A 21771-nucleotide genomic window follows, 5' to 3' on the forward strand; every position below is an offset into this window, starting at 1 on the left:
TAGATTTATAGTTAGGCTGTCTTTGGAAACAGAAGGGTATGGAAGAGTAGGGAAAAGTGGGCTCCCTCCGTCGTATTGGGGGCCCTAGTGAGCCCCAAACTCTGGTTCTCAGGGAGCTTCTGCCTGGATCCGTGCAGGGCCCAAGGGGGTGAGTGGTCCTCCTGTCAGCCCACCCCCACCTGATTGCCTTGGGAACCACGTATCCGCACAGCCAGCGCTGTTGGGAGGCCGGCTGGCTGGTCACCACTGCCCCATCTTTGGGCAGTCTCTGCACAGCTGCAGCTGACCTGTCACGTCTTCACCAGGACTAACCACAGAAGTGGGGGAAACCGGCTACTCTGAGGGGGACAGAGTAACTGGCAGGTTTACCCCCTACCCGTCCCACTTAAGCAGCAGAAGTGGGAGAATGAGGGCCCATCTGGGGGCTCTGTGGACCCAGGGGCCCTGATTGAGGTGGACCTTGGAGCTTCGAACTGCAGGGTCTGGAGGGCAGCAGTCAGGGAGCAGGTCTGCTAGCTCCCAGGAAGACCCCAGCCCCCTGTGCCGGAGAAGCTCCTGCTCTGCTCTGCTCTGCCAGGGGACTGGGGACTGAGACTGGGGGCGGGGGGGTGGCTGGAAGGGGCTCCCAAGGCAGTGCCCTCCCAGCAGGGGGTTCTGAGGCCACCATAATCAGCGAGGCCTGAGTGCAGAGGGTCTGGCCACAGCCCCCCCCCCCCCCCCCCCCCCCCCAAATGCGCGAGGAGCCTGGGGACCAGGGGGCCAGCGCTCAGGTCACACTTAGTAGTACCTAGACCCGGTATTCCCTGTCCTAAACCTCAAACCCCTTTCCCGGCCAAGGCCCCCTCCCAGTCGGTCCTTGAGGCTGACCTGGGACGGCCAGGGACCTGGACAGGCCTGGGCGGGGCCGCAGGCCGCACTCCAGCCGCCCGGCGTGGGTGGTGGTGGCCTCCTTCCCCGACTTTCCAGGCCCTGACGGGAGAGCCCTGGCAAAGCAGGAGGATACGGTGCAATCTATTTTACACTTTGTGACTTCGACTTGTAGTTTTCAAATATTTGGACATCTAATGGGCGGGCTCGATTGCTGCTCAACCCGGCCTGACAGCGTCCGGGGCTGCAGGAGACGTGGCGGGAGGCCAGCGCCTCACACCCGGGACAAAATCACCCGCGCCGCCCAGCCAGAACCCGCTTGCTCGGCAGTCGCGCACGCGCAGCTGGTCGCGAACAGCGCGCCCGGTGACTTCCCCGCCCCGAGCGGGCGCACGCCGTTCCACCTCCGCCCACCGGGGGGCGCAGCGGTGCCCTTGCTCGTCGCCAACGGCGCATGCGCTCGCCCTGGTACGCTTTGACGTCTCCGCGGCTCTCCGAGCCCTTGCGGCGTCCTCCTCGGATTGTGCTTCCGGCGTGAAGGTTACCGACAAGATGGTGCCGCCGGTGCAGGTCTCTCCGCTCATCAAGGTGACTAGGCTTTGCGGCCGTCGCCGCGTGCTCGGCTCCGTGTGGGCTCCGCGTGCGCGACCTCAGGGAACCCTGGACCCGCGCCCCCGCGGGTGCGACCTGCCCTCCCCCCTCCCCCCTCCCCGCGCTCCCCGGATCCCCGCCCTGCGCTTCCGACCCCGCCGCGGGCTGGGACCCCCACCGGACCCCGACCCCGCCTCTGACCGCCCTTTCCCCGCAGCTCGGCCGCTACTCCGCCCTGTTCCTCGGCGTGGCCTACGGAGCCAAGCGCTACAGTGAGTGACCGCGGGCGGCCGCGCCGCTGTCTCGGCCGACGGCAGAGGGGGCGCTGGGGCTTCTCAAAGCCTGTTGGGGCTCCCCAGGGCCGTCTGCTAAACCCCAGCGAAGGGCGAGAAGGGGGGCAGAGTGGGAGGCGCCAGAAACCCGAGCGGACGCGGCAGGTGTGTGGGTTGATTTGGGACTGGCTCAGGCGGTCAGGACCCCAAGTGCATCCTGATGCAGGGCAGCCCCCGGGGAACAGAAAAACGGTGAGTTGCAGTTGGCACGTGGTGCCAGGTGGGTGTGGGAGGAGTGCTGCGGTCTGACGCGGGGCGGCCTCTGGCGACCTAAAGGACTGGGCGAAGTACGAGCCGGGTGGCAGCGGGGACCCTGCAGCTGCCCTCTGGGTTGGGCTCTCTGCGGAGCGGGAGCGGCAGCGGCAGCGGCAGGCCTTCTACATCGAAGTAAAGGGTGGGAAGCCGGGGCATCGGCATTCCCAGTGCAGCTGAAGAGACTGAAGCCCCGCTAGGCAGCGTTTCAGTGAGGAAGTTCAAGTGTCTCCCCACCTTCCCGTTTGCCTTAAACAGGCTACCTGAAACCCCGGGCGGAAGAGGAAAGGAGGATCGCCGCTGAGGAGAAGAAGCAGCAGGATGAACGGAAACGGATTGAGAGAGAGCTGGCAGAAGGTACTCGAATTACTGCATCGTACAGATTTGCCCTCCGCCGGATTTTAGACACACAGTGCTGCTTCGCGGGGCCCCACTGCGGAGGGAGAAGCCCCCTGTCTTCATCCAGCACCGGCCCTGTGGGTCCTGGGGGTGTGTGGGGGGGGGGTGGAGCAGAGGCGTGGGTGCGGGGACATGATGACGCCTTGCCTTTGGTGAGGCTCAGGTCCCTGGGCCTTAGAGGTTAGTTGTCTGGGAATGTGACCTGGTGGTGCCACCTGAGAGGGGCCCACAGGACCGGAACCAGGCACACCCATCCCACTGACTGCTCTGGCAGGTTCCAGTGAGAACGTGCGGCACAAGGAAGACCAAGGACAAGGCTTTAAGCAGAGCGTAGTCGGGCTGCGCCGTAACTAGAGACTGGATGATGTTGAGCTGAGATGGTCTGTTGGGATCGCCTGAGGCTGTAATAACACGTATGTTTTCTTTTGAACCTTTCAGCCCAAGATGACAGCATACTAAAATGAGCCTGCCTCCCTGGAAGTGCGGATGAATAAAATTTTCTTTCTTGTTATGTGATGCTCTCCTGGACTGTCCCCGCTTGTCTCATTTCTGGACTTGGGCTTGGTTTATGTGCAGTGGGAGTGGGGATGGGGAGGGGGAATTCAGAAGAACTGACTAGCCATCACAGACTCAGGATGCAGTGCACAAATGAGCCTGTGGAACTCCTCCACTTCTCTTGGGCATCTGGGGGGGGGGTGGCCCAAAGGGAGCAGTTTATAGTAGCGACACAGCCAGCTTGGGTGCTGTGAGTGCTGCTTGGTCTTTGCTAAGCCCTAGGCCACCCGTTGGGTGGGCCGTGCAAGTGTCGGGATGGGACCTGGATCTCTATCCCCCTGTTGTGATCCTCTCCTCGACCCACAGGAAGGCATGTGGCCGCCCGGGGACCCGACTGGGGTGCTGCACAAGCTCGTTATCGGACTCAGGCTCTTGCCGAGTTGATAGCCGGGTCCTGCCCCTCCTGGCTGTGCCCCTTCCAACCTCTGAGGCCAGGTATTGGAATGTTACTATTTCCCAGTCACAGGACTTGAGCAGATTTCCCTAGGCTTTGAGCCCAAATTTCATTGGTAGGACGAATTCATTTGCAAATGTGAGGAGAAAATGAGAAGCAAGCATATAAACATTTTAAAGCCTTGGTTTTAGTTTTGGTGAGGTTTGAGTGAGGCCACCTCAGCTCCTCCTGAATTTGGTGGGATCTGTTCCAGTGTGGCCAGCTGGTGCTGAGTCCCTCTGGAGGAGCACCTGGCCCTAATCACAGGCGGTCACCAGGTGTCACTGCTGAGATGGAAACTACCTCCATCTGTGACTGGATGGCTTGGTGGGGGGTGCTCCCCATTCTCTCTCCCCACCTACCCCATGAGCTCTGGAGCTCTAGGAGAGGGCTTGGGTGGCATCTGAATTGGCCTTACAGCGACCAGTCTCAACCTGCAGCTGAGAGGAGGGGTTAAGTGTCTAGTGTCTGGGGAACAAATGCTTTGGAGTTCACATTATAAGGACTTCAAGTTAAAAGCCCTTAATTTCTACCAGATAATCAGTACCTGTTTCAAATGGGAGTAGTGTTCTGTTTGGGTGTGGCTATGCCAATTCATAAACATTAAGGGAACCCTCACTGGTACAGGAGTTGGGCAGACCCTAGGCATGGCAGTGTGCCCCCTGATCTCAGGGTCTGTCAGTGCACCTCTGTGCACAGGGCTGTTAAACGTATTTATGCACAGGTCACTTGTGTCTGATCACTGCCTCACTCATGGCCTTGAGCTTTCTGGCAGAATTTTCCAACAGGTCATATGTGATGTGCCTGTAATTTCTGCCGAATTAAAACAAGGATGATGTATTTTTTTTTTTCTGAATTTCTGGTCCTATTTTCCCTTAAACCAGATAGGCAATGGTACCTACGTATCTTACTTGCCCATACACACATAAATGTGCAGTCGTGAATGTTCTCACCCGATGCTTTCAGACACAGTTCGCAGACCCTTTCCGAAGATCTCTGTGGTATTGCTATGTACCCAAAAGATGGATGAGCGTAAGGTAGGCTAAAGTGTTTAAATTATTCATCGTTGACTTTCATTTATAAAAACGCAAGCCTTAAAAAAAAATATTCAAAATTGTCTTCAGTCACTTCGTTGGGCTTCCTAACCTGTAGCAAAGGGTTAGAGGTGGAGTCCCAGGAGGTGTACGGGATGAAAGAGCGGTCCGGACCCCCGGAGCAGCTCACAGGATGCAGCAGGTTGAAGACTTGGGGGCGGGGCCGCCATTGCAAATCTCTGTGCCCCCTGCAAGAGAAAACAAGACGCTGAGTGAGAACCGTGTGCACTGGCCTTGCTCCTTCCCTTCCGCCCCGTGTCCTCTACCAGCCCTGCAGGATGAAGGGCAGAGTGTGGGACCTGCGGGGACCCTAAGCCGATTAGTCTAGCCAGGGCTCAGCCTTTCTTATCTTAGCTCTGGTGACACTTTCAGTTCTGCCGCCCCCGCCCCCCCCAACCCTGAAACAGTCTTGTTTACATTGGTTCCCTCCCCATAGCAGGAAATCGCAACAGAAGTCCCAGAGCTGAGGTGGCCAAGCACAGGCAACAACTTCGGGGATTCCATCTTGGGGGTGTGCTGACTCATTGCGATGAAGCCACATTCCCACAGCAAGGGGAGGGGCGGACAGGTAAAGAAACGTTCTGAGTCGGCACAGGGAAGGGTGTCATGCACACTTGGCTCTTTGAGCTCACTTTTTTTCTTTTAATTTTCTTTGTTCTTTTTTAAATAGCTCGCTTATTTTTTAAGGTCTTCTGTTTTGTTTCTGAGGATAGCGTGGGAGTAGAGGTAGATTTTCTGAGTTAATTAGGAGGGAACTGCAGCCTGATGGTGGAAGAAAGACCTGTTGAGAGTTCACGACGTTTGGCTGGGATTTCCTCCCCTTTACAAGGGAAGTGACATTCAGTTACCTCATTAGGGAAAATGAGAGTTCCTGGCTAGAGACACAAGGAGACCTTCCAGTCTGGGAGTGTTGGGTGCACTGCCTGAGCAGGGCCGATCCTGAGGGATGGCCGCCCCTGCGGTGAGGAACCAGAGCACGCCAGCCACAGTGCTGTCTGGCACCTGCCTTTTCTTGAGACTTGACTCTGGTCTTTAACTCCATCTCTTCATACACTTCAACGTGGGGACTAACCAAGTGCCCGCCCCCACAGCCCAGACCTTTCTTGACTGTTGTCCTCTCCTCCTGTTGCTGCTTCTCCTCCTCCAGGGCCTTCACTTTGGCCTCGTACTCATCAGCCAGAGCCTTCCACTCCTTCCTGTTGTTCTGTAGTCGGTCGAACATGGGCAGGATCTCCTCGTGGAAACGGGAAAACTCCTGGACAGGGAATGAAGAAGTTGCCCACACCGCCTGACTGTTCCTGGGCCGCTGGGGCAGGTGGTCTCCCCACGTCTTGGCCCTTGCTGGCACCAGCCTGTCCCCCCACCACCTTGCCCCACTCCCCCAAGAGGAGAACCTGGGAGGGGGTCTGCCTGCCACTGAGACGTCACTTTCCCAGCAAAGCCTTGGAAATGGAGAAGATAGGATGGGGAGATGTGGGGTATGAATGCTTATGGCACAGATGAGGCCCCCAAGAATAAAATAGAAAATAACAATGGCAGAAGGGGAGTCCCTTGGCAGAGGGAGTGGGAACACGGGGGCAGACAAGCAAGTCCCGAGGCTCCTTCTCTGGTCTCTTATGCACACATCACCCATGTACACATGTGTGCACACACAAACACACATACAATCTATGGAGCATGTGGATGGACTTGGGGAAGGCAGTGGGAGGGGAGCAGTGTAGTGGGGCTGTGACCTGTGACCTTCAGGACTGGGATGTACATCCTGGTCCTGCCTTCCTTCCCAGGACTTATAGCCCCAATGAGGGGGTAGCAAAGGGAGATGGTGTTTCAGTAAAGGGGAGCACAGGAGCTGTGGGGGTCAAAGGGGGGATGGGACTGGTCCAGTCAGGGGTGACTTTACTCAGAACCAGACAACCTCCTCCTCAGAGCATGGGACCCTGCAGCCCCCAGGACCAGATGGAGTGGAGTCCATGGGCATGTGGGCATCACTTGCGGGGAGGGGGCTCTGACTGCAGAGCCCTCCCCACCCCCGCCAACATACTCCCTGGCCAGTGACGTCACAGCACATGTCTTCAGCACAGTGTCCCACTGTCACTTGTGCAACATGTGTTTGCTGGGCAAGGAATTCCCAGCTGTGACAGGTGGACCCATCCCTGTCCTCCTGGGTTCACAGGCACTGAACAAATGCACCCACAGATAAACTGCAGTCAGTGCCCTGAAAATAACACGCAGGCCACAGGTGGGGGTGCCTTAGGGTCTTGGGAAAGCACATTTGAGGTGAGACCTGATGGAGAGCAGGAGGACCCTCCAGAGGGAGGAAGCCAGTGGGTAAGCATGAAGTGCTTCTGAGGGGCTGGCTAGGTGAAGGTGGGAAGGTTCTCCTTGGGGTGACGCTGAGGATTTCAGATTTTAAGTGCAAGTCTGAGGAGATAGGGGCTATGGCAAGTCAGGCCATTGGGTGAACCCACACCAGTCCCCTCCTCCTCCTGTGAACCCAGTCAGGCCCTGCTCACCTTGTACACGAATGTGCACACAAAGTCGATGAAGCCAACTTGTAGTTTGGGGAGCTCGGCTGCCTTGTTCCGGTCCATCATTGGCTTGGTTGGGGGGGGGGGAGCAGAGACACTTTCTCTGAGCCCACAGGACTCACTCAGCCCCACCCAGCTTGGATGAACATGTCCACAGAAACACAGATTAAGCAGTGTCCATGGGATGAAGGTGAAGCCTCTGGCCTTGGGGCCTGGCCTGCCTTGATAGATGCTGGCCCTTGAAAGGAGACAGCTAGGACACCCCTGTCCCCTCTGAGCCATCTAGTAGTTAGTTCCAGGGCTAGGTCCACCATGGTGCTCCCAGTTCCCTGTCCCCTGAGCCCCTTTCTCCCAGTCCCCTGGGAGCTATCCATGGTGCTGACTCAAGACCTGACCAGAGACCCCTGGGGGGCAAAACTCAGATGCCTCTGGAGGGGCTGTCCATACTGTCTACACACTCCAGACTACCTGAGTTGGCCCTTGCTAGTCTGTTCTTCATAGCTACCCACTGTCTGAAGCTCCATGTGGCAAGGGTGAGTCATGCAGGACCTAGAGGCCTGGCCCCCAAGGGACTTGGCTGGTTGGTCAGGATACCCTTACCTGCAGTCTGTACCTGGCCCCAAAGCCTTCTCAACCCCATAGGGTTGAGACAGCTACTCATTGACTGGAGTTGACTTTCCATTTCTTCCACATGCCTTTTGGACAACACTATGCTTTCCTCATACCCTTGGTTCCTATGCAGGTGCCATTGTAGTCTAGCAGCATATTCCTGGCCCCACATTGCTGACCCGAAGATCTCAGCATTGCCCATCTGCCACGGTGTGGGCCCCTGGGCTGCAGCCACTGGCTCCCTCTGGCACCGTACTCTTCCCAGTTGAAGGCCTTTCTGGAGCAGCTCACAGCTTGGCTGAGGTTCTGTAGAGCTTCCTAGGCCATGGAGGCTCTGGGTTACGGGCCACAGCCTGCTTCTACCAGCTTTGATAATGGCTTTCCATCTCTGCATGGGCACCACAGCTTTATCCAAACCCTATTATTTCTATAACTTTACCCATTTCCTGAGTCACCTAATTTCACACTCAGCTCATGTCACACGACCCCACAAAGTGAGACTGAGGTCCCAGGACCCCCAAATCCCTGGGAGTCCCCTGTTTCCACTAAGTGAGGCCTGAGTTTCCCAGGGACCACAATGGGGATTCTGGAATTAACACTCACAATGGGCTGCTGATCCAGAACTGTCCTTTCCAAGTCACCTTGTTCCCAGAACTCAGCCGCCACCAACAGAGCTACCTGGGAGGTATGTAAAAGGCAGTCATCCTGTGGAGCTTAGTGCTTGGTCAGAGAATGACCAAGGAGGCTCCTGCCTGGAGCCTCTGTGCCCTCAGTCTTCTCTGCCCCAGACCCTCTGGGATCCCCATTCTTCAGACTGGGCCTAATACACAGTGAGCACATTGGCACTTTCCAATATGGTGGCTGCTGGCCCATCCCCAGAGCAAAGGGGCAGCCCTCAGTGCTACTTGCAAATGAAGGCTCTGTCCGCCTATCTCAGGCTTCCCCTAGATGCAATCCCAAGAGGCACTGACAAGAGGTGGGGGCCCTGCATGACTTCTGACCTTGCTCTGGACTTCCCAGGGCTTGGTGATGGCAGACAGGTCACACGCCGTCATCATCATGGCCCTGCAGGGAGATGGAGCTCCAGGCATGCCCAGGCTGGCCTCCCTCCCTCCCCTCCACCTCCACCTCTGGGCACAGGTCCAAGCTCCAGAGTCCTTCTAGTAGTAGGCATCTTACTGTACACACACACTTCAGCCCACCCCCCTCATACTCCACCTCTCCCTCCTTCTTGCAGCTACAAGCTAAAATCAACAAATATTTATCAGGCAGCCTCTAAGTGCCCGTGATTTACAGTTTGCTTTGGTGGATCTCTGGGATAGGCCTGGGGGAGGACTGTAGTTCTGAATCTCCATTTTGTACATGCATCTGCGGAGGTTCATAAAATAAGTAAAATACTGCCAAATCCACAAACTAAGGAAATGGACTGTCTGACCCCAAATCCTGTATGGTCTTCCCAGAAAAGGAGGAGCAGGTTAGATGGAGCATTTATTTTGACGTGTCAAAGCCATTTAGAGATCAGCTGTTCTTGTTGCGGGTCATGGGGGTGCGGGGTGGGGTGGGGTGGGGTTTCCTATCTTTGTCCCGGGAGGTTTGAGGATTAAGCAGGGCAGAGATGGCCCCTGTCTCCCCCGCTGCTCACATGACTATCTCCTTCCGCGTAGTCTCCAGGGACAGGTACTCCACCCAGCTCTTCCTGTCCTCGTAGTTCTTAGACTCATCCACAATCTTCTGGAACATCGTCCTCTTCCTGAACCCCAAGAACAAAGAGAGAGAGAGAATCGACCCCCAGCCCCTCACCCCACCCCTGAGCCAGGACCACCTCCTAGGGGTCCCTTGGGTCTTCCCAGAGCCCCTGACCGACGCCTCCCCGCAGGGAGGGCGGCACGCACTTGAAGTAGAGCGCCAGGTCCGTGGCGATGATGGCGATGTCCATCAGGTGGATCACGTGCTCGTGCTGCCGCCGGTTCAGGTTCTGGTAGATGTTCAGGGTCTGCGGGAAGGGGCTCAGGTGGTAGAAGCGGTCCGCCTGTCCCCTCCCCCTCCCAGGATCCGTCCGTCTGTCCCTCGCACGTTGCTGGCCTGCTCCTCCCCCTGGGTCGTGGGCACCGGACCCCGGTGGCCTGGCTCGCTGACCCCTAGCCGTGGCCCTCCCCACCTTGGCCTGAGGGCTGAGCTCACCCCGCCCTGCGGTGGGTGCTTCACCAATGACCCTCCTCCACCCCCCCCCCCCGCCCCCGCGGGATACCGAGGTGGGAGGGGCCAGGGGTGCAGGCGACGGTCAGTCGGTCAGTGGGTGGAGAAACGCCCTGGGCGAGTAACTAACTGGACACGAACCTCCTCTGAGAGCAGGAACTTCCCGAACTCCAGGTGATGCCGTTCCAAAATCGAGGAGCCATGGAGCTTGGCTAAGGGATTCTGGGATCTGTTACAGAGGTTTTACTAAAATGAAACTTTGGTCAAAAGCCCCCAGGCGCCTGGGTGGCGCAGTCGGTTAAGCGTCCGACTTCAGCCAGGTCACGATCTCGCGGTCCGTGAGTTCGAGCCCCGCGTCGGGCTCTGGGCTGATGGCTCGGAGCCTGGAGCCTGTTTCCGATTCTGTGTCTCCCTCTCTCTCTGCCCCTCCCCCGTTCATGCTCTGTCTCTCTCTGTCCCAAAAATAAATAAAATTTGAAAAAAAAAAAAAAATTTAAAAAGCCCCCAGAGTGGCTGGTTGCGGCTTCTAGGCTTCCTGTCCTTCCCCTCCCTGCCCCTCAGCCAGCCGTAGGCAGGCGCCTCCCGTGGGACCCCGCGACAGATTCTCCTGCTCAGCCCCCAGGGCGCCCAGGCGAGCCACCTACTTCATCTGGTACAGGTTGTTGGTGCCACGGTGGTCGATGTCGTGGCACAGGCCAGCGGTCACCATGGCGAAGGCCTCCAGGTCTGTGTAGTAGCTCTTGAGTTTCCCGGTCTGAGGAGACACGCACCTACAGTTCTGCAGCTCAGCTCTGTCAGCCCCCTCGCCCACCCTCCCTTCCCTGGGCCGGGGGCGGCGGGGGGTGGGGCAAGCAGGATGGGTGGGGAGCTGGGCCCTCCCCAGACTTGGTGTTCTGTACCCATTTCCGGGGCTGGGGGTGGACACCGGTGGGAGGGGCTTCCACTTCCTCTCCCCTCTGCCCTTGAAGGCCTCCACCCCCCACGCAGAGGAATCCCCACCTCCAAGCACCTGGGGCACGGCCCATGGAACCAGGAGAGGCCTTAGGACCCTGGCCAGATGGGAGGGATGACAGGGAGGCATGTCTGGCCCCTGACGGTACACGCACCATGAGTAGAGTGAACATGGTCTGGGCCACATTGAAACCATGGCGCCAGTTGTGGTAGGTGATTCTCCGGTACCCTTTGCTCACGGAAAACAGAAACCGCACCAGGACCTGCGGGAAGCCAAGAGAAACACGGGCTCTGGACACTGAATGTCAGTCCCGCCAAAGCATTCACAGACTGACAGCTTGGTGTGAAAACCCTGCTCACTCCTGTACCCGAGGCCTCCATGACCCTTTCTGTCCCAACGATTCACACTACTGGCCCCTGACGACTTTCCTGGGTGGGAGGGGCTTGCTTGTCACTGCAGGGTGCATGAGGGGTGGCAGGCAGCCTGTGGGGCACAGAGTCGAAGCTAGGAATAGCTCCAGCATTCCTGGGGCTTCCCGGGCCTCCACCTGACTTCCCAGCCCCAAATTGGGAAGAGGACCCCAGGCAAGGGCTACAGGGTGTTTTAGAAGAAAAGGTCTGTTTTGGGCATGCGTGTTTGAATGGGGCAGTATTTGTGGGTACTTGGCAAGGGTGATGCAGAAATAAAACGTGACACATTTTCTGCCGGGCGGTTATCTCTGGACAACAGAATGTGGGCCAAGGGAGCCCCTGCTGCTTCCACTGTGATTTTTAGTGTCAGAGAATGATTCTGAAGTTTAGAAATTCAGTTAATGATTTCTACACCTTTTTCCTTTGTGTTTTCTTTTAGTGTTTAGTAAAATTTCTTTTGACAATGCCAGCCTGTTGCACCTGTTCTCGGGGGGTGGGGGGGGCGGGCACACGAGGTGGAAGTGTGGTGGCAGAAAACTCAGGACAGCAGCAGAGCTCAGGGCAGAGCTGGGAGGGCCACCCCTCCTCCCTGGGGTGACTTCTGGGGGTCTCTGTGTTTAGGCTGAGAGGTCTGTGCTTTCTGCACAGCTGATGGGCTCCTTCTGTTTCCTCCTCTCCACCCCACGCCAAAGCCCTGCTGTTGCCCAACAAGGCACTTGATGATCAAATTGCCAGGAACAAGTATTTATCAGACATTCCATCCATGTATCTATCCGCGGATACATTCATCCGGTGATGTGTTCTAGGCATACCTGCTGTGTGTATTCTGTAATGAGCATGTGGCCAAACTTCCTATAGGACCTAGGACTCCTGACCACATCTCTCCCACCTCTTGTGGGGTTTGGGGCTCCCAACCATTTCCAAATTCTACCTCCCACTGGATCTGGAACCTTTCACCACAACCCCAACCTCATAGTGGATCTGGGACCCCTGACCAGGACCCCCCACCTCATAGTGGATCTGGGACCCCCTCACCAGGACCTCCCACCTCATAGTGGATCTGGGACCCCTCACCAGGACCCCCCACCTCATAGTGGATCTGGGACCCCCTCACCAGGACCTCCCACCTCATAGTGGATCTGGGACCCCCTCACCACGACTCCACCCCACCTCCTGAGGGATCTGGAACTTTCGGACCACGCCCAGCTCGTAGTACATCTGGATGCCGCATTTGACCAGCTCCAGCTCTGTGCACTCCAGATCGGAGAAGTGGAACTCATAGATGTCGAACTTGTTGGGCCCCGGAAGCACTTCCTTCTGTGGGAAGAATTGTGGGGCTGAGGGAGGCAGGCTTTTCTCTTCCTTCCCAGGACCCTCTGTCCAGCCTCAGATGCCCCAGTTGTGTGGTGACATCCCCCCTCGCGGTTGCTTTGGCCTGTGGCTGGGACACTCACATGCCCTGCGCTTCAGCCCCCACCCAAGGCCCCACAACAAGTACAGGGGTGTTGTCAGGAAAACAGATGCAAAAACACACACGTAAAGAGATCCAGGCACACACGTGATGCACAGACACACACACGGACCCAGGCACAGGGATATGCAGACAGCAGCAGACATCAGGAAGTGACATGCTCTGGTCTCCTAGGAATGAGGAAGTCTCTCCCGACCCTCAGGCCCCTCCAGTCTCCACCTGAGGGGTGGGAGTCAGGTTCTGACCAAGATTGTCCCCAGCTCATCCTCCTCACAGTCAGCAGGCTCCTTCCCCAGGCGTTCCCTCGTTGGCTAGGAGAGAAAACAAAGGCGCTGAGACAGAGAAAGTGCCAGCTATGCCCCTCACGAGCATGGGACGAGGTGACAGCACTACACCCCTCATGACTGTGAGACAAGGTGACGTCTGGCACAAGACAACAATTGCCTTGGGAAGCCACAGCTGGAGCCTCGAGCTTCAGAGGTAAGTGACAGTGCCTATGGGGTACCTCACATTTCCTGCGTGTCCCCCCCACCCCCAGCACTGTTCTGTGCTGTCCACATGGACAACTGATGGAGCCCTTGCACAGCACAACCAGGAGGGCCCTGGACGCTGCTCACAGCTGAGGACACAGGGCAGGGACTGCCCTTGGCCACGCAGAGCATGTGGGACTCCAGGACCGGCTGGGCCCTCTGAGCACAGGACGTGCCCTAACTACTGGGATGTGCTGCCTGTGGAGAGGGGGCCAGGCTGTGACAGGAGCGGTACCAGGACCAGCTGGATCTCGTCCTTGTCGCATCTCACGTGGTAGAGAACCATGTCCTGCGCGATGTCCTTGCGGTTCTCCAGCTTGTTCATCTTGTCGTAGGTGTCAGTGTTCAGCACTGACCAGCCCAGGAACTGAGTGAGGGACTGCAGACAGAGAAGCAGCGTCACCACCTGCCGTGTGCCCGCTGGGTGCCAGGCCCTGTGTCCTGGTGTGTGGAGTGTCACTCTGGGGCAGTGAGTGCTTCTAATGGGGTCTCCGGGGTGAAAGGGGGTTCCAGGATGGGGCCTCAAGCTCCCCCTTGTCCCCACTCTCCTTGGGCCTCACGCTGGGTCCAAATGCTAAAGTAGGTGACGGGGGGGGCGGGACTCCCCATGGCTGTGTCCCATGCCATCACACAGGTGTCACCTCTGAGAGCCGCACCTGGGACAGGTGTTTACCTCCATGAGGACTTCATCCTGTTCGTCAAAGGGCTTCCCGTCTTTCCTGTTGTAGAAGGTTGCGACCCCCACAATCTCCTCCTTTTTGTTGACGATGGGCATGGAGAGGACATTCTTGATGGTCCACCCTGAGTCGTCCAGAGGCCCTTCCTGCAGGGAGAGGCGTCCAGAGACACCTGCTACTCTGGGCCTGGCCCTGGCCCAGGCTTGTCACCCAGAGAGTGTGAACCTCTTTTCTGCTGCCCTCAAACTGCGGTGACTGGGCTGTTGTTCCTGTGTGTTCACTCCCCCCATGCACGAGCACCTCACGTCTATGGGTTTGTGTTGTGCCTTCTCCCACCAGCTAAGGATGACGCTCTCTGCCCGCCAGGGCGGCTTCATGGTGTGAGTTCTGTGGTCACGCAGGATCCTTCTCTTGGAAGGCTCCCACGCTCATTTGAATCTCTGCTGCCATGCTCTTAAAGTTTTTCATGGCTGTCGAGCACGGGGCCTTGCATCCCACTCTGTTGGGCCCCACGAATCGTCTCACCGTCCATTGGTCATAGCCAGTGAGATATGAGCAGTGGCCAGCTCCTGGGAGAGGCCTTGGAGACAAAGGCCGGTTGCACTGGCCCACTTGACTCTTGGCCCCCTCCAGAAAAGAACGTATTGGGCCTTGTGTCCCCAGAGGAGGACCCAAGGGGCAGGAAACCTCACTGTGGCCTGGCCCTGCCCCACCAACCCGAGACCTGAGCACGGGAAGTACGTGTTTGCTGCTGTTAGCGCCTGAGATTTTCTTGAGGAGCGAAAACTAATTCAGTCCATCATTTCCCTAAGTACGGCATACTTTCTCTAATGAATGGATAGATACCTGAAATTTGAACATTTCGTCGGCGGGGGCATTCATAATGTTACAGATCTGAAAGAGGATCAGGAAAACAATTTCACCTGAAGCAGCCAAATGTACCATATGGTTCTAAACCAGACTATCCAGCCTGATGGATTCTAAGCAGGCGAAGCAGGGCAGCTGGGAGAGGTGCACGTGCTGGTGGGAAGGGCTGGGGCGCCAGTTGAGGACAGAGCCTCAGCAGACTCACAAAGCCACTTTCTGCCACGTAGGTTGGAAGGCCACTGGCCAGGGCCCAGTGATCGGCTGGGGGTGTGCTGGGGGAGAGAACAGAGGGGCAGATGGTGGATGGGTTGTCCGATGTGTGCGTGTGGATTTGGCACAGTGTGTGTGTTAACGTTCATTCCCTTTTCTGAGCTCTGGGCGGGGCGGGAAGGCTAGCAGGTTGTGCCTCAGGGAGATCAGGAGGAGGCCAGGGGTTAAGTTTGGGGATGACTGTGCTGTTTTATCCCTCTTCTGCCTATGCTGAGGCCCCTTACCCTGTAGCAGCCCCCTTCACCACTGGGGGCCCCACGCTTCAACCCAGCCCCAGGGCTCAGTGTCAGTCACCTATCCTGTGGCTTCGCACCTGGATCCCAGACCCTTCGTGGGACCTGCAGGGTGGGGTCCTGACAGGCTTATGGGGTTGCAGGGTCACATGGTCATGCAGCTATAGAGCTGGCAATGGCCAACACCTCTCCCCAGTCTGTCTAGTTTGGAGCCCCTCCCTGCCCTCTGCCTAGCTGTGCCTCCACTGGGACAGACATCCCCCCTATCTTGCCCCACTGGGTGTGCCTTCTGGGGACCCCACCTGTGTGGGTGGCTGGGTGAACCAGGAATGGACTTGAGGCCTCAAAGGTCAGTTGCTGCTGCCAGGGCTACCTTTGAGCCTTTGAAAGTGCGCCCTGGACATGCTCTGTGCCTCCCTCCCCACATCCTCACTCATTTCCTCCCATATTGGTGAGTCACCCTCCCTTCCCACCCCATTTCTGCCTTGCCCTACAGCATAGGGAGCACCATGGTCTGTGCGAGGGGCCAAAGGCTGCTGAATCCATTGTGATAAATCCCCAAAGCCAACCCAGCATGGGTCTGAGGGTGCTCCCACCCTCAGGTGGTGCTTCCTTCAAAGCCCTGGCACTTACGGGATGACCTTGATGTCTTCCTTGCCATGGAGGATATAGTCGATGACTTTGTAGAAGACGATTTCCTGTGAAATGGACCACAGCAGTCGTGAGGTGCTCCCCGGGCCAGCTTCCCAGCGGGAGCCTCCCTGAGGGGTGAGAGGAGCCACCCAGGTGCCCCACCCAGACACACACATGCATGTGCATACACAGCACGTTCCACACCCAGAGTTATACACAACCCTCATGTGCACACACACGTGCAGACCATCAATGACACTTGTGCAACACACATTACACACTTACCTTCATTCTGTCTGTGTCCTACTCAAGCCCACACACAAACTGGGTCCCATACCCTTTCATACATGTGCATACAGCCACCCAGGCCTGCGTGCGTGCGCACACACACACACACACACACACACACAAACTGTGGCAGGTCATGGTCACAGCCCAGCCTTGTGCAGGAACTCGTCTATACACTTGACACACAACCCTGTGAGGAGGGCACAGTTAGCAGGTGGGGAGACTGAAGCATGGCCAGGCTGGGTGGTGTGTACCAGGTTGGATGCACACACGATAAGGGGCACAGGTATCTGCCCATGTTCCCATGCACTTTTCATATTGCCTCTGTCATGCACATGCACACGCGTGTGCACACACATACACATGGCCCCATTAGGGAGAAGCTACAGTGGTTTCAAGGGGCAGCGGAAGGACCACCCAATCAGGACGGATGCTGGTTATTCAAACCAGGCTGATGACACTTATTGGGAGACCAGCACCTGCCCCACCTGGCCCAAGAGCATGGGGTGGAGTCAGGCGGGACAGCAGACAAGCACTCAGAGCAGTCAGGCAGCCAGCCGGCCCCAGTGGTCTGTTCCCACCTCCCCACACCCTTCCTAAAACCCTCCCTCTCCCACCCTGGGTCAAGCTGGGACAGACCCCTTCCTGCCCTGGAACTTGAGTTGGAGTCAGGGAAACCACAGTGTGCCAAGTGGACCTGTCCCCCCTCCACCATGACTCACGCGGCCATCGGGCGTGCGTGGGCCTGAGTACGGCTGAGCTTCTCCCATCAGCACAGGCCACACATCAAAGAATTCCTGAGCCAGGAAGAGAGGGGAGAGAGTTAGTGAGTCAGTCTGGAGCAGGTCAAGCCTGGCCAGGAGGCTGGTGGGACAGCGGGGCCTCACCTTCTCCTTGGTCATGTCCAGGAGGCCCACTGAGTACCGGTCACAGTTTAGATAGGCCCGCACAGTGTAGAAGGCCTTGTGGAACTGCCTCTCGATGTCTGTCAGCTCCTCAAACACCTTGTTAGCTGACCACAGCAGCACCTGGTGGCGGGGCACACTGGTGAGCCTGTGGTGCCATGCGCGCACACACACACACACACACACACCTGTGTGACCACAGCAGCACCTGGGTGTGAACTGTCACACCAAACATACACAGGCACACATGCAGCTGACCACAGAGCCCCAGAGGGACACTGGTTGATGGTGCCTCTCCCAACAGCATCTCCACAGAGTGCCATCACCCAGGATTTCATCCAAGCACAAGGCTATCTGCTCCTTGACCCAGGTGCCCTGAAACCTACTGGAAGGTAAGCCCTCCAAGCTTCGGCCGCGTCGCGGACCCTCACTGTCTCGTGCTGGCCTTGGGCTGGGTCAGTGAGTGAAAGAGTGAATGCATTAGAATTGAAAGGTAAAGCTTTGACCAGCCTTCCCTTATCAGCCTTGAGAAGCTGGGTTTTGAGAACACGGGGTCATTGTGTTCTGGGTGTCACAAAGCAAGTTGAGAGCAACAGGTCACTGACATGCTCCACGAGGCCCTGGCCAGACCCTCCCCGGGACGTCGACACCCCAACTGAACCCTGGCTGCTGTCCAGGGTCACTGACCAGGCTCAGATGAACCCTGTGGGGCTCTCCCCTCTCCTGCCCGGGCGGAATTTCCCTATTTCCTCAGCCAGGGCCCAAAGGCAGGTGACTCCAGCCTGTGCCACCCACCACCGCACATGTCTTCTGGCCTGTAAGGAGTGTTGCTTGGGGCAAGCCCTTCCTGCCGCCATGCTGCTTCCCCTCCTGCCAGCCCCTCTCAGGCTTTCTGCAGCTCCCACCCTTTACTGTGATGGCAGAATGGGCTTTGGCGGCCCCACTTGCCCTGGAGCCTCTCACCAGGAGGCGCTTAACCCTAACCCTATCCCTGACATTCTCCACTGGTGCACAAGGCTCCTGGAGATCTGGTCCCACCCACCACTCTCCATTGGTGGATGAGGCTTACCTGGTGGCCTGGCCCCACCCCCTCTCTGCCCATCCCTCTCCAAGGCATTACCAAGTGCCCTCAGCCCTCACTGTGACTGACCAGAGGGTCTTTGCACAAGCTCTATCCTCTGCTTTTACAGCACTCATTCCAGGGCTTCCTCATCTTTGGGTCTCAGCCTAAAGTTATCTTTGGGAGGCATGTCTGAGCACCCACCAAACCTGACCCCTCCCAACACTCCATTTTGTTCTGACCTCATGCAGGTGCAGTTTCATTGTCTCCCTACTCCACCACAAGCTCCATGAGGCCAGAAGGCATAGCTTCTTCATGGCTACACAGTACTTCACGCCCGAGTGCCTTGAAACCTGTGTGTTTCTTGATTGCACAGAAGGCTGTGAGCTTTGAAGCTCTAAGGCAGACTGTCTGAATTCCAGGTCCTGTAGCCAGCTGCTACCTGGACGACTGCACATGCATGGCAGGGGAGGGCAGGACTCTGTGGTCACCCACACCCACCATACTGTGTCTCCTTCACCTCTGAGCCGCTGGCTTAGCAACCTGGTCCTCCGCGGCTAGTGGCTTGGACACAGAAGCCTTCATCCTTTTCCCCCACACATGGTGGATAAGGGTGCTGATCTGCTTCCCCTCAGCTCTATGACCTCAGGAAGGTTGGCTAACTTCCAGACCTCAGCCTCCCCACCTGTAAAATGGGGATAACGATGCTGGGAAGAGGAATGATGGAGCAGGAGTTGGGCTCCGAGAAGAGTGCTTGGCTTTCGGGAGCCCATGTCTGTGAGTGTGCACATGAGTGTGTTAGCCACCTGGGTGTGCACTCCACAGATACTCACCAAGCTTCCCCTGGGCACACAGCCCTGACTAGGACCAGAACACACACCAGAGATATAAGAATTGGGGGAGTCAGGCGGGGGGAAGGCTGGGTGCTCAGAGACGTCAGGGTCAGCTGTCCCCGGTCCTGCTGGAGCACAGGCAGGGGTGTATGCCTGAGCTGCACATCCAAGTTTTGAGTCACCTGAGTACTTTGGTCCCCAAAGCCTGTCCCCCCGGAGGAGGACAGCGAGCAGAAGGACTTGTGCCTCACAGCATAGCATCTGAGGGACACCCTCCGCGACCCCGCACCCCGTCCCATCCTGCCCTCCTTGCAGAGCGCCTCCTGTCACGCCCCGCCCCTCGGCCGCTCCAGTCAGACCAGGGGCCCGTTGCCACTTGCTGGACTCTGCTCCGAAGCAGGTTCTCCATGGCCTTGAGGAAATAGGGGCTTAGCAGGTTAGGCAACACATCCAAGTGTTCTGAAGCCAGGCGTCCTGGCTCACTGAGGGCCTCTGCATTCCCCTCTCTCCCTGTTTCCTTTTTTAACTTTCTGAGTTGAGTCTGGCACATTCGGTAGGCGAGTGCGGTGGAACACAGCTGGGTGGATTTTTATGTTGGCACACACCTGTGCAGTCAGAATTTAGAGCATTTTAGTCCCTGGTCGACATAGCACCCTCTCTGTCTCGGCAACGGTTCTTGTGACCTCCGGCCCCGGAGTGCTCTGGAACTTCAGCGAGGTGTCTCATGCGGTCCCTGTTCTGTGTCACTCTGGGGTGCTGTTCCTGAATCCCCAGTGGCTTGGGCCTCCCGGATGCCCTCTCTGCCACCGCCTTGATTCCAACCTGGGACCATCTGAGGCTGCTCCTGCTCATCCAGTTCCCACATAGCCTCCCCCTCCCCTGACTTCAGACCAAGGAGAGTTCTGACACCCGTTGGCCGACAACGTCTATGTTGCCTGCTGGAGATTAGCAGGCCAGGACCCTCAGGGAGTAAACATAAGGGTCCGTAAATGGGCCCCAGACTTTCAAGAGAAGTTAGAAACCCAGATTCTTAAGTGAAATCCAGCCTTTAAAACGTAGGAAAACTTGTGGAATCAGACTGGGGCCTCGTGTGGCTCAGGACATGTCCCACCGTTCGGGGTGCAGCTCACTTCTCGTCTTCTGGACCTCAGCTCCTTTCCAGGGAGTGGCCACCACATGTTGACCTCAAGCCTGTGCCTGCTGTCATCAGCACACCAGTGCCGCCACATGTTATGTGAACCCAGCACCAGGTGATGGAGGGACCGGGAGCCAGGATCAGCCGGGGGCTGCAGTGTTGCCCCTCATAGATTCGTGCTCCAAAATGAGAAATATGGGGGTGATGGTGAGGAGCCCAGTTGGGCCCTGGCGCCCAATTGCATGTGGGGACGGACAACACAGAGGCCTGTACAGCCTCCTGGAATGGAGAGGCTGGTCTTGTGAGGCCCAACCTGGCACTCATACTCCAGGAGGGAGAGGTCAGGATGTGTGGAGGGTGGGGGGCAGACAAGAAAGGTGAGCCAGTGAGCTCTGGTCAGCCTTGGCTCCCAGGGCTCTTAGTGAGTTGTAAGCTTTTGAGAACTGGTTGCTCAGTCTTCAGAGATTGTGATGCCCAGTGGTTAGACATGGCCATTATTAAAATGAAATGATGTAAACTTCAAAAATAAGAAAAGTATATTAAAACAAATGTACCAATGTGCAACCTTATTGCTTCCTCGTTATCCCACTGCAGTTCGCTATCACCTGTGCTCCTGAGGCTACTTATGGTGGAAGATGATCTGGAATAGGGCACATCTCCTCCCAACTGTCTGTGTGGTTTTCTGAAATTGTCTAGTCCTGGCAGGGGTCGTGCATCCTGTGGTCTTCTCAGCCAGCCAGCAGGCCATGGCACACAGGCAGCCTAGAAGGTGGAGAGGCCAGAGTCCTCACCGACGAGGCAACAAGGACTGCTGGGGAGTGGGGACCACTCAGCGAAAGCGGGCCAGTCAGCTTGATGTGGTAGATCAGGGAGAGTTCCACCGTCTCTGACCAAACCTAATGTGCACCCTGTTGGTTCTGTCACCTCTGACTAAAGAGGCCTCGGTGTTGTCAGGAAGGGACTGGCAGGGGGCCCTGGGTGGAGTCTGCAGGGAGCATAGTCAGGGTTGAGTAGTTCTTGACTGGGGGATGGAGGGCAGGTCTCAGGACCCTGAGAGCTGCTAAGGTTTGAGGAGGTGGGGGGGGGGGACACCCTCTTCGTGAGAACTGCTTTAATTCCCAAGTAGCTGCTCTCCTACAGCACAAGGGGGAAAGAAAGCAAGGAGCAGGTGCCAGGCTTAACTACAAACCGTGTTGGTGCCAGTCTTCACTTACTTTAGAGTTTCTGCTCCAAAAGGGATTGTGAGGTAGAGCCCTGTGCTCTGCACAAATTAATTAGGGTTCTTAAAAACGTTGTTCATAGTATGAGGTGTCAGAAACAGCTTTTTACTAGGACTAGGTGATGTCTGAGTGGAAAATCAAAGCACCCAAATGAAACATGAATCCATTGTTGAAGCCCACAGTAGAGCTCTGACTTAAAGCATGTCTGTACACGCGTGTGGTCTGAGGAGCTGGAAACAATGCATTTCCTAAGCGTTGGCAATTCATTTGCCAGAATGATACTTATTGCTGGTTTAGGTCTAGCATAACTGGACAACAGGACAGACCAAAATCCCTGAGTCTCAGAATCCACTTCTAAGTGGGGACAGGGGGTGCTAGAACATGAACAGAATAAACAGCCTTATGGCTTGTTGCAAGTAGATGAGTAGACA

The 21771-nt window shown here is 56.9% G+C and overlaps 2 protein-coding genes across 3 annotated transcripts in view; one reads left to right on the plus strand and one right to left on the minus strand.

The window, feature by feature from the left end:
- The first annotated feature begins 1341 nt into the window (after positions 1-1341).
- On the plus strand, positions 1342-2964 carry ATP5ME (ATP synthase membrane subunit e). 2 transcript variants are annotated; one of them, XM_030314433.1, is made up of 4 exons: positions 1342-1455; positions 1676-1730; positions 2301-2399; positions 2716-2862. In XM_030314433.1, the coding sequence occupies exons 1-4, from the start codon at positions 1420-1422 to the stop codon at positions 2793-2795; spliced, it is 270 nt and encodes an 89-aa protein (XP_030170293.1). In that variant the 5' UTR covers positions 1342-1419; the 3' UTR covers positions 2796-2862. The 2 variants fall into 2 exon arrangements, with proteins under 2 accessions (XP_030170293.1, XP_030170294.1); XM_030314434.1 differs by lacking the exon at positions 2716-2862 and adding an exon at positions 2880-2964 and having other exon boundaries at positions 1344-1455.
- Positions 2965-4608: 1644 nt separating this feature from the next.
- Positions 4609-21771, minus strand: part of PDE6B (phosphodiesterase 6B) — a 34472-nt gene continuing 17309 nt past the window's right edge. Inside the window, exons 4-22 of the mRNA XM_030311968.1 lie at positions 17075-17215; positions 16910-16984; positions 15900-15964; positions 14969-15035; positions 14743-14790; positions 13893-14042; positions 13455-13598; positions 12935-13000; positions 12389-12535; positions 10963-11070; positions 10501-10610; positions 9998-10085; positions 9553-9653; positions 9303-9410; positions 8662-8725; positions 8264-8338; positions 7037-7120; positions 5622-5778; positions 4609-4711 (exon numbers count right to left, since the gene is read on the minus strand). Coding sequence (XP_030167828.1) covers positions 4650-4711; positions 5622-5778; positions 7037-7120; positions 8264-8338; positions 8662-8725; positions 9303-9410; positions 9553-9653; positions 9998-10085; positions 10501-10610; positions 10963-11070; positions 12389-12535; positions 12935-13000; positions 13455-13598; positions 13893-14042; positions 14743-14790; positions 14969-15035; positions 15900-15964; positions 16910-16984; positions 17075-17215 — 1860 coding nt within the window. The 3' untranslated portion in view covers positions 4609-4649. The remainder of the gene's footprint in view (positions 4712-5621; positions 5779-7036; positions 7121-8263; positions 8339-8661; positions 8726-9302; positions 9411-9552; positions 9654-9997; positions 10086-10500; positions 10611-10962; positions 11071-12388; positions 12536-12934; positions 13001-13454; positions 13599-13892; positions 14043-14742; positions 14791-14968; positions 15036-15899; positions 15965-16909; positions 16985-17074; positions 17216-21771) is intronic.

Source organism: Lynx canadensis, chromosome B1 (assembly GCF_007474595.2).
Source record: "Lynx canadensis isolate LIC74 chromosome B1, mLynCan4.pri.v2, whole genome shotgun sequence".
Classification (NCBI taxonomy): domain Eukaryota; kingdom Metazoa; phylum Chordata; class Mammalia; order Carnivora; family Felidae; genus Lynx; species Lynx canadensis.